At 32.4% G+C, this 12,829-nt stretch overlaps 1 protein-coding gene across 1 annotated transcript; it reads right to left on the bottom strand.

The window, feature by feature from the left end:
• Nucleotides 1-6,662: 6,662 nt before the first annotated feature.
• On the bottom strand, nt 6,663-10,639 carry LOC147807581 (uncharacterized). Its single transcript, XM_087166695.1, has 3 exons — nt 9,791-10,639; nt 8,808-9,701; nt 6,663-8,663 (listed from the first exon to the last, which is right to left on the bottom strand). The coding sequence occupies exons 1-3, from the start codon at nt 10,637-10,639 to the stop codon at nt 6,663-6,665; spliced, it is 3,744 nt and encodes a 1,247-aa protein (XP_087022821.1).
• Between the last annotated feature and the right edge of the window lie 2,190 nt (nt 10,640-12,829).

Here is a 12,829-nt window from a genome sequence, read left to right as displayed (position 1 = left end):
CAAACCATTACTTAACTCTTTAACCACCAATAAGAATCTTAAGAACCACCAATAGCTTCCTATATCATTTATATTATGTTGCATGTGCATTATTTTATTTGTCACCTTTCACAGCATAAATTAAAATTTTTAACCCTTTAGGTCTCTGCTCATTATTATTTTTACTCCTAAAATATCACTTCTATTTTGATCAATAAAAAAATATATCACAAATATGATAATATGTAAAATTAACTATGTTTTAGTTGAATTTATGAACTGTTACAATTGACCTCGTAAGTGGGGACAATTGTAACAAGTGCACGACTGTCAAAAATTGTTAATAACTAATATAATAACATTTAAAATAAGGTATTTATTTTTTTTCTAGTAGAGGATAGTCTACTTTACTCGTCTGTCAATTAATACTAATAACATATTGGATTTTTTGTTAGTCAAAAATAGTTAAGTAAAAAATGTTACAATTGACTTCACTCTCCCCTATAGTAACTCAGTGAAAGGGAGGAGTTAAACCAAAGCTTTCTATCTAGAGATGTGTTACAAAGGCGTTTTAATTTGAACTGCATTTTTAAAAAATTGTTTTTCTTTCATGTTTATATCATATATATAGTTTAAATATATATGTAGTGAATATCAGTTGCATCCTCCCCCTTGAGAAAATTTTGTGGGCACCTTTCAGCATAATGAAATAAAATTGAGGAATGAAAAAATAAATGTCGAAACTACTTTTTTTTCAATAACTTTTGAAATAAATTCATTTTTATTTATATTTGTCTATATATAAAAGTTTGAACTGTTTTGAAAGTTTTTATTTAATGAGTTGATCCCAATTGAGGAGAATGGAATGAATGGTATATGACGTGGAATTTAGGTAAATTTTTTTTAAAATTCTTTATTATTAACTTCTAAAATATTTTCTTGATTTTTTTTTTTTTTTTGAAGAAATGTAAATAATGCTAAACCTCTATCATTTTTTATTTTAACTTTAATATATTTTTCTTCTTGATAAAATTATTTTTTAACTTTAAAAAAAAAGGACCTGTACACCACTGTCCTCTAAGAATAAAATCCTTTCATTTTAAAGAATAAAAAAAAAAGAAAGAAAGTGATCTGAACAACATTTCATAAACATTTTAATTCAGTATAATGAATTATTCATGCAGAGAAGCTTTTCAATCAGAAAAACAATCTTATAGAATTAAATTATAATTAAGTAAGTTACTGTAAAATGGTCTTAGCAACAGTATTTCCCCCACCCCCACTCATTGTTCATTTGCAGTCTAACGCTAATCTTCTACCCTAAACATCAGGAAAACTATTTTTTAGAAACACATTTTATGTATTTATTCTTAAAATAAGAACTTTTAGATTAATTGTAATTATAATTACATGTAATCATGATTATGAGTAATCATATTTTTTGATTACTTGTAATCATGATTACAAGTACTTGATTAAAGTAATTGGTTATGTAATCACGATTTCAGTTGTAATGAAAATTTGTAATAATGATTACAAGTAATCGATTACTGTAATTAGAAAATGAAACCAATTACATTTTTTCCCTACTCTGATGTAATCAAAAATTATGATTATTTGTAATCGCAATAATCTGCAATCGTGATTACAAGTAATATTGATTACATAGCAGTAATTATATGTTATCAATTACAGTTGTAATCGACGCCCAACTCTGACATTAGTCCATAGGTGAGGCAACGAATACAATTAATATTTTTGTAAAAATTATATGAAAATTTTTTTTTTTCATATGTTAACATAAATTTATCACAACTAAAATTTTTTTTATCAAAGATATCTTTCTTTTTCTTTTGAAATTTAGAATTTTATTTGAATTAAGAATAAGGAAAAAAAAGACCATGAAAATCTTACATGATGCTGTTTTTTTTAGTGCTAAACAAATGCTTCACCGTAATTTGATTTATAGCATATTTTTGATTAAAAAAATTATCAATTGCATAGTCACACAACTATTACAGATATACTGAGAATAGAAATTTAAATATTTTTGAATATAAAACATAACTATAAAAGTTAATGAAAAGATAATAAAACAAAACAATAAAAGTTAAAATTTGTTTGTCAACTAAGTTGAATTTTGTACCTATATGACGTGAAAAACTACTTAAAATACTCACAATAGGTTAATAAATATATGTAATATATCAATGAAAAATAAATTTATTTAAAAATATTAGAGCAATAAAAATAAGTTTGTGAACAAAGTTGAATTTTGTACACAATGTGAAAAACTACTTACATTACACACAGTAATTTAAAAGTAAAATAAATTTATTTAAAAACATGCAACAAAAAATTGATTTTACTTGCAAAATTACATTAAAAAACATTCTTTTTATGTATAGAACGAAAAAAATTTGCCATAAAATTTTTAAAAAGATCTAAAAGCACGTTTATAAAATTTTTTAAAGAAATTATATTCTGTATTGTTTTTGTTTTCAAAATAAAATGCATAATTTAAATAAATAAATTAAATGAAAATATTTTTGATAATATTCTACTTCTAAATAATTTAATGTTAAATTAATTAGTAAAATATCATATTCATTGCATTTTATCAAATAAATCATTTTCTCTGCATTTAAGTCTTCACAATTATTTCAATTCTTATGTTAAATTGTTAAATATGAAGTAGCAAGCGAAAAAGCAGCCAAATTATAAAATTTAATTTAAACTTTTTTAACATGTTTCTCAATTTTTAAGATAATTTTTAATTTTTATGTTTAAAAAGGTATTTTATATAATTTAACTTAAATGTGAAGTTATATTCCAATTTTCACGTTTAAATTTAAGTATTAGTAAATTTAAATATTTTGTCACAAAATCAAATTTAATTATTAAAAAAAAACTGGATTGTTACTCCTGAATTTTTAAAAAAAATAATTCTCTTCTTACACTTCAAAAATAGTGATTTAGAGATTATGTATCAAAAATAATGATTTAGAACATATTATACTTATAAACAGATTATACCATCATTTAAACATTATGTGAATAAATTTACAAAAATAAAGTTAGTCAGTAATATGAACAGAACATATAGCATAAAATTCTCCAAGAATTAACAAGAGAATCAGGTTTTTCACAAGTATGAACAAGAAAATGCTCAGTCAGACAATTTCTATATGAAAAACTCTTATTACATATACTACAAGAATAAGGTTTCTCACCAGCGTGAACACGATTGTGTCTAGTCAGATGACCTCTTTGTGAAAAACTCTTATTACATATACTACATGAAAAAGGTTTCTCGCCAGTATGAACGCTATTGTGTATAGTCAGATCACTCCTGCACGAAAAACTCTTATTGCATACACTACAGGTGAGAGGTTACTCACCAGCGTGAACACAATTGTGTAGAGTCATATAACCTCTGCTTGAAAAACTCTTATTACATATACTACAGGAAAAAAGTTTCTCTCCAGTGTGAACACGATTGTGTTTATTCATATTACTACTGCGTGAAAAACTCTTATTACATACACTACAGGAATAAGGTTTCTCACCAGTGTGAATACGATAGTGTATAGTCAGATGACCTCTTTGTGAAAAACTCTTATTACATATACTACAGGAAAAAAGTTTCTCACCAGTGTGAACACGATTGTGTTTTTTCATATTATAACTTTGAGAAAAACTCTTATTACATATACTACAGGAATAAGGTTTCTCACCAGTGTGAATACGATAATGTATAGTCAGATGACCTCTTTGTGAAAAACTCCTATTACATATACTACAAGAATAAGGTTTCTCTTCCGTATGAACACGACTGTGTCTAGTCAGAACACTTCTTCGTGAAAAACTTATGTTACATATACTACAAGAATAAGGTTTCTCTTCCGTATGAATATGACTGTGTATAGTCAGATGACCTCTTCGTGAAAAACTCTTATTACATATACTACAGAAAAAAGGTTTCTCACCAGTGTGAACGCTATTGTGCACAGTCAGATGACTTCTTCTCAAAAAACTCTTATTACATATATTACAGGAAAAAGGTTTCTCACCAGTGTGAATACGATAATGTATAGTCAGATGACCTATTTGTGAAAAACTCTTATTACATACATTACAGGAAAAAGGTTTCTCACCCGTATGAACACGACTGTGATCAGTTAGATGACTTCTCTTTGAAAAACGTTTATGACATATATTACAGAAAAAAGGTTTCTCACCCATTTGAGCACGATAGTGTTTAGTCCTGTCACTTCTATGGGAAAAACTGTTACTGCATATACTACAAGAAATAGGCTTCACACCAGTATGAACATGACTGTATTCAGTCACATTACTTCTTCGTGAAAAACTCTTATTACGTATATTAAAAGAGTCAAATTATTAACCAGTATAAGTCTGACTGGTGGTCATTTAGATTACTTTTCTATGAAAACTCATATTTCATACGTAGCACACCTTTCACATAAACATTATGAAGAGATTTTCTGAAACTGTTTGTAAATTTAGACACTTTAACACAAACTGCCGAAATAACTTCTTAAGTTTTAAATGCATAGTAGTCATGAGTACAAGGGAGCTCTAAATAATATTTGCAATGATAATGCCTGTAATTATAGACTTATAATGAAGATTTCCTAATGAATGACGATAATTGTGCCATACGAACAAGATCTGTAACAGATAAACAGTTTATAGAAATTAAGCTTTCACAGTATTTTAAAACACTTTTTGCCATTTATTGCTTTGAAGTATTTTCCTTCATACATTGCCAATGTCTTTTCAAACAAACATTGTGTTAGTATCTTAGCGCAAACAATCTAAAATCAATGAATATATTTCCCACATATTAAAGCAAGAATTTCTATTTAACATGATAAGTGATATACAAATTTAGAGCACACTTTTCCATATTCGGATAACAGATTTCATAACTCATCAACATCTATACTTGATTGATTGTTTAGATTGAAGATGATGATCACTCTCGGGCATTTTTGGAGCTCTTTGCTTGGTTGTGCTTATAGCTCGCTTATTGTAGATTGAAAGATGGGATGAAGCTTAGGGCACGTTCCAATATTCGCACCAGTGTCACCGGTTACACTGGTTTGCCGCACCGACCGTTCCAATATTAAAACCAGTTACACCGGTGCACTGCACCGATCGTTCCAATATTCAAACCAGTGTCACCAGTTACGTTGGACTGATCGCTGTGGACTGATCGTTAAGACACGGTTCCCAGCAGATCAAAAAGAAATTCTTAGTTTGGCTTGAGGATTTACCTTTATTATCATCAGTAAGAATTCCTCGCCAAGCAACAGCAGTTAATAGAATTTCGTGTAGTTTGCATGTTTTTGCTGACGCTTCAAAATATTCGTACGCAACTGCCATTTTTCTTAGAAACGAAGAGGAAGGAGAACAACGAATTTCTTTAGTGAGAACTGGATTCAAATTTATTGCTGCTGGTACTAAGAAAGAAAAGAAGACTGAAGCTGATATATTTATACCAACAGCAAATGAGTTATTTTCTGGAAGTAAAAGCTCGAGGACTGTGGTAGATAAAAGGTGTGTATTTTGCGACAAAAACCACGAGAGTAAGGATTGTTTTACGGCAGCCAAATTGGCTTACCATCAGAAGCAAGAACTAATTAAGAATAAGAAAGCTTGCTTTATATGTCTTAAGTTTGGACATAAAGCAAAATATTGCAAATCAAGTGTTAAATGTCTAATTTGTGCTAAGAGACATTGGTCGATCATGTGTGCAGAATTATCGCCAAACAAGCACGAAGTAAAAGATGAAAAAGTAATTGATTCGAGTGAATGCCAAAATGTAATACTTGCGAATTCTTGCTGTTCTGGAGAGATATTCCTTCAAACTTTAATGGTAAATATTGAGTGTAAAGAAGGAAAACGTGCTATAAGAGCATTAATTGACACTGGCTCTCAACGCTCATATATTCTGAAGAGCACTGTTGAGGAACTGAAATTTCGCCAAATTGATACTCAAACATTGATTCATAGCTTATTTGGAGGGTCAAAATCAAGCTATGAATCAATGTTTGAGTATCAATTTGGCAAAATTTCAGTTCCTCAACAGTGCTCTTCAGAATATATGAGCGTTGAGAGCCAGTGTCAATTAATGCTCTTATAGCACGTTTTCCTTCTTTACACTCAATATTTACCATTAAAGTTTGAAGGAATATCTCTCCAGAACACCAAGAATTCGCAAGTATTACATTTTGGCATTCACTCGAATCAATTACTTTTTCATTCATTTTACTCTAATTCCAGTAAATTTCTAATTTATTCATCCTCACCCGGGGCACCACAATGTTGAGTACGGCAAGAAATATACCCTATTTCTTCCACTCCTATATTTTATTAAACAAAAAATTCTTAAAAGAAAATACAAAATTGCAACATATTTCTAAAACATAAACTCGAATTCCATTGTATAAGTCAAAAGTTATTGGAGACAAATAAAAACGCTTTCACCTAACTCTCCATTATACAAAATCTATCCAATTCTTATTTCAAAACGTAACAATCCTCCCACCGTTTTGATTGGAGGTTTACTTTACTAATCAAAACTAATTATATTCCTATGAGTAAAATGAATGAAAATTATAATGTTAAAATACTGTTCCGAAAGTCCAAGTTTTTCAGCTCAAAAATTTAATTGGCACTTTAATAAGTCTTCCACTTCTCGTTCTTACTGTTTTTCCAACTACCTGCAAGTCCTTCTCTGGTTTATTCTTGCATGCGTCATTATTCATTAGATTAGGTTCAGTGGGTGAGGAAATTTCGAGTGGGAAAATCTTCTGCGCAGGTCTGACGAGTTCACAGGATGAAGTTTTAAGGCGAACCACTCGTACTTGCCCATCTTTACCAAGAAAAACATCTATTATTTTAGCCATTGGCCATAAAGCTCTTTTTTTACCGTCAGTTTCGATTAAAACAATATCTCCTACTTTCAAAGGTTCAATCGGTTTACTCTTTGATGGTCGTTGTAATAATTGCCCAAGGTACTCACTTCTAAATCTTTCTCTTAAAGCATTGCGCAAATTTTGCTGGTACCTTAATCTTTTATTCAAATTTACTTGATCAAGTTGATCTAAATCTGGCACTCCGACATCATCTATTTCTTTCAAGAACATAGCTGGCGTCAATGGAATGAGTTCATCCCCTTGTTCTGAGACATAAGTGAGAGGTCTAGAATTTATTGTTGTCTCACAATCACAAAGGACGCTCGTCATTTCTTCATAATTTAAAGCTGATTGACCTAAAACCCTACGAAGAAGTTTTTTAACCATCTGCACCATTCTTTCCCCAAATCCTCCCCACCATGGGGAAGCAGGAGGATTAAAGTTCCATTGAATCCTATTCACAGATGCTTCAATTTCAATCATTTTCCAATCTAACGATTTAAATAGGTTGTTAGCTCCTGTAAAATTGGTGCCATTATCGCTATAAATAACTTTCGGTCCTCCTCGTCTGGCTATAAATCGTCGTAAACCAAGAAAAAAACTTTGTGTTGATTGAGAAGTTATCAATTCCAAATGGATGGCTCTGTAGACAGCGCATGTAAATATAATTATCCATGCTTTGCATTTTTCTCTAAGCATCAAAGGTCCCGCCAAATCTATTCCTGTTATTTCAAACACCAATGCATCTTTGACTCTGTTTTCAGGTAACACTCCTGGATTGCATTCGATCCTCGTAGTTTGGTGTCTTTTACATCTCACGCAACGAGCTAAAACTTTGCGAATCGTCTTACGAGATCTTATAATCCAGAATCGTTCTCTTAATTTAGACATCAATATCTGAATCCCCGCATGGCACATACTTTTGTGCATGTAAAAAATCATTAATTCAACAAGTTTATGTGTGCTTGGCAGCAGTATAGGACTGATAAAGCTTTCAAGGTCTTTTCTTTCAGTTAACTTGGTGCTTACTCTTAAGATACCTTCTTCGTCTTTAAAGACGCATAAAGATTTTAACCTGGCGATATCTTCGTCATTAAATGACTTTTGCTGAATCTGCTTCATTAATACTTTTTCAGCCTCATTCAATTCGTACAATTTCAGCTCGCCAATCTCTCGTTCAGTTCTTGTTTTCTGAGCATTTTTGAGGAATTTTAGAATCCATGCCGTCATTCTTAAAATTTTTAAGTAACTCGAAAAATATGCTAGCATCCATGAATTTCCAGTGTTCTCGCAGGCAAGAGTTGCCACAACGGTTTTTCTCTGCTCTAAGTATATTTCCTCTTCATTTTCTATTGGGGTTGAATTAGGCCACTCTTCTTTAGACTTGGACAACCAAAGTGGGCCCTCCCACCATTTAATTTCCAGAAGCTTTGAAACAATGCATCCCCTAGATGGCAAGTCAGCAGGATTACTAATACCAGGAACATGTCTCCAATCCTTGGGATCACTACATTCACGTATTTTCTTCACTCTTTTACAAACGAATGTTCCCCAGGGTAGGTCATTCTTCTTAATCCAGAACAAGGCAGTTGTTGAATCCGTCCAGTAATATGTTTCATTTATTTCCAGAGTTAAACTTTTCGTGACGAATTCAGATAACTTAGCGCCAATATAACAAGCTAATAATTCAAGTCTTGGAATCGTAATTTTTCGCAGTGGAGAAACTCTTGACTTCGCCTGTAAAAGTTGCACTTATATTTCATCTTGCGATTCATTTCTAAGAAAAATGGCAGTTGCGTACGAATATTTTGAAGCGTCAGCAAAAACATGCAAACTACACGAAATTCTATTAACTGCTGTTGCTTGGCGAGGAATTCTTACTGATGATAATAAGGGTAAATCCTCAAGCCAAACTAAGAATTCCTTTTTCAAATCTTCTGTTAATTCGGTATCCCAACTTAGTTTTTCTTGGCAACTTTTTTGAAGAATCAATTTTGGTATCAATGTGACTGGACAACTAAATCCAATTGGATCAAATATTCTTTGAGCCACAGATAACACTGTACGCCGTGTGATTGGCATATCTTTCATCTTCATTTTTGGTACATCACAAAACAAGGAATCTTCTCGTTTGTTCCACAGTAATCCAAGTACTTTAGTTACTTCCTCTTTTTCTTCATCTTCATCATTATGTATTTTCGTATGCTCCCAGCATCTTAAGTCAAATTTTCCTTTGCCCATTATTTCGGTCGATTTATTGATGAAGTTCCGCAATTCCTCTTCAGTATTCATAGAAGTGACACAATTATCCACATAAAAGGAATATAATAACTTCTCGGCAATTTCAGAGTCAAACTGTCTCAAATGAAATTTGATAACTGCTCCAAGCAGAAACGGACTGCAGTTTACCCCGAACACAACACGACAATGTCTGAAAAGTTTTATTTCTGTTTTATTATCATCCTTCCACCACAAGAAACGTAAGTAGTCACGATCTTTATCATTTACTGAAATTTGAAGAAAGGCACCTTTTATATCGGAAATTACCCCAATGCTGTTTTCTCTAAATTTTAGAATTATCACGGGTATCAGTTCCAGCAAATTTGGCCCCTTGGCTAAGCAATCATTTAATGAAAAAGATCCTTTTTGCTTGGCAGATGCATCAAAAACGGGTCTCACCGGAGTTGTCAAGCTGTTTTTAAAAACTGCTCGGTGAGGAAGGTAATGTGCACTATTGCCTTTAAGTTGTTCAGGGACTTCTTCTATAACACCTTCCTTACACCAATTTTCAAAAATTGCATTGTAGTCGAAAAATTTATTAGCTTCGGTTTTGTTGTAGCAGATAGTAATCTTTTTTCGGCTACTTTTCTATTGTCAGGCAAGATGTTCGCTTCTTTGATCCATGGCAAATAAATTTCATACCGTCCTTCAGAATTCAATTTAACTGTTCTTTCGAAGTGCACTTGGACTGCGTCCTCTATTTCCTTTTGATCTTTTATTTCACATGCATCTGTTATACCTATTGCTTCAAGCTTCCAAAGGTTTTCTATGTCAGTGGTCTGAGTTAATAGAGAAATCAAAACATTCGGAAGATTGGCGTCAATTACTGAGGGTTTCATTTTTCCCATAATGACCCATCCTAAATAAGTCTCTACTGCAGTTAAACCACACGCCAAATTGCACACTTTCCCAGTGTAAAGTTTTCCTGCTTCATCGGCTCCAATTAATAACTCAATAGGCTGTCGATGATTCCCAATATCACTAAGTGAGATGCCCTTCAGTACCATTTCCTGTATCCAAGGTCCATCATGAAGTCGTGGAACAAAACTGCAAATTTTATGTTGATCCAAAACATGCATATTACAACTGTAACTATTTTTCAAATCGGTAACTTTAATAGAAAAAAGATTATGAATTTCGCTGCTTGATTTTGACCCTCCAAATAAGCTATGAATCAATGTTTGAGTATCAATTTGGCGAAATTTCAGTTCCTCAACAGTGCTCTTCAGAATATATGAGCGTTGAGAGCCAGTGTCAATTAATGCTCTTATAGCACGTTTCCCTTCTTTACACTCAATATTTACCATTAAAGTTTGAAGGAATATCTCTCCAGAACAGCAAGAATTCGCAAGTATTACATTTTGGCATTCACTCGAATCAATTACTTTTTCATCTTTTACTTCGTGCTTGTTTGGCGATAATTCTGCACACATGATCGACCAATGTCTCTTAGCACAAATTAGACATTTAACACTTGATTTGCAATATTTTGCTTTATGTCCAAACTTAAGACATATAAAGCAAGCTTTCTTATTCTTAATTAGTTCTTGCTTCTGATGGTAAGCCAATTTGGCTGCCGTAAAACAATCTTTACTCTCGTGGTTTTTGTCGCAAAATACACACCTTTTATCTACCACAGTCCTCGAGCTTTTACTTCCAGAAAATAACTCATTTGCTGTTGGTATAAATATATCAGCTTCAGTCTTCTTTTCTTTCTTAGTACCAGCAGCAATAAATTTGAATCCAGTTCTCACTAAAGAAATTCGTTGTTCTCCTTCCCCTTCGTTTCTCAGAAACAATAGCAGTTGCTTCTATTTTTCACAATACGTATTTTCTTGAACCTTTGTTGTTGAATAACTCCTTAACCAAACTCTTAAAATCTCTTCAGGAATGCACGATTCAACCAAAGGGAATAACATTGCTGCGTATTTGTCACTGGTCATACCTATTGACTCTAAAGAACGAAGGTAGGATTCCAATTTATCGTATAAATGAGTTACATTTATTCTTCTCGGTTGTTCTGTGGCATTTTTAATAACTAGACTCAATAATTCTCTGACATAAAATTCAATTAATAATTCTTCACCACCAAATCTATTTTTTAAGCATTCAATAACCTTATCATAATTGTCAGTAGTGGCGGGGAAACTCTCCACGATTTCTCTAGCTCTGGAACCAACTACGGTTGCTTGATATAACTAATGGAATTTATCTTCTTTTTCCATTTCTAGGTCATCGTGGATACGCTTAAACTGATTCCAGAATGTAAGCCAATCCTTAATGTCACCTCCGAATTGTTTCAATTCAATCTTGGGTAACTTTAATTTTCGTCTGCTTAGCTTTGGCGACGAACTAAAGGAAGCCAAGGAAGGTTCAACTTTCTTATTGAAATGGTCTGCAATTTCTACACGAGCGAGATCCATTTTTTCATTATACTCTTCGGTACTTGTATGTTCTATTTCAAATTCTTCATCACTATCAAACTTTTTTTCTAGTACTCTTGAGTCGAATTCATTTAATATTCCATACAGTCGTTCTAACGTGGCACTTTTAGTTTTTAATACTTTATCATCTGGTAACTCTTTATTTAATTCTTCAAATAAAGTATTAAACGTTTTGGTAAAGGAAGCTCTAGTAGCTCCGCGTTTTCTTAATATTGCATCCATTCTTAACTATGATATCAAGTTTAACCTTTAATTTTGATCAATGAAATAAATCGCATAACAAATGTATTTACAGTAACTAACCTGTTACTATTGCCTCTTATCACGATCCGGGTCACCACAATGTTGAGTACGGCAAGAAATATACCCTATTTCTTCCACTCCTATATTTTATTAAACAAAAAATTCTTAAAGGAAAATACAAAATTGCAACATATTTCTAAAACATAAACTCGAATTCCATTGTATAAGTCAAAAGTTATTGGAGACAAATAAAAACGCTTTTACCTAACTCTCCATTATACAAAATCTATCCAATTCTTATTTCAAAACGTAACAACACGGTTCCCAGCAGATCACCGAAGTCAAGCATCACTGGCTGCGGTCAGTGTGGGGGTGGGTGACCACTTGGATCAGTCTGCGTAGGGACCGAGGGTGTGCGGTATTGGTCCTCGTTAAACTGTGCTACCGTAAAGTGCTCGAATTCGCGCGCAGGTCGTTGGGCTACCGAAGCGGGGTGCCATCCCCTCCGCAGAGGATCAAAATTGTGATGGCATGTCTTCGGATCATCCTCCGGGATGTTTCCCAGACCGTCGCCAATAGCCCATTGTGTTGCTCTAGTGCGACGTAAATTAACAACAACAACAACAATAAATCATTGGAGATTTTTTTTTCTCCAAGAGAAAAATATTTTTGAAAGAGCAAACATAAAGATTGATGGATGAAAAGGTTGATCTCTTAATGATATACAAGCACTCAATTTTATTCAGCCTTCAAACAAACTGGGGCTATAGCATCAGTATATATTTTTTTTAATTATTCCATTGCTAAAAATCTCATTTTAACCCCTAACGCACAGAAAAAACTGGCCAAAAAAAATTTTTTTTATGTAAAAAAACACATTGTCTTGGCTTGGTTCAACTTTTCTTTTGGTGGAGAATTTTGATTTACTGCGCTTTT

The sequence above is a fragment of the Parasteatoda tepidariorum genome, chromosome 6 (genome assembly GCF_982258835.1).
Source record: "Parasteatoda tepidariorum strain Cologne lab strain chromosome 6, Ptep-v5.0, whole genome shotgun sequence".
In the NCBI taxonomy this organism is placed as follows: Eukaryota; Metazoa; Arthropoda; class Arachnida; order Araneae; family Theridiidae; genus Parasteatoda; species Parasteatoda tepidariorum.
The sequence above is the reverse complement of the archived record's forward strand: the minus strand, read 5'-3'. Positions and strand labels throughout refer to the sequence as shown.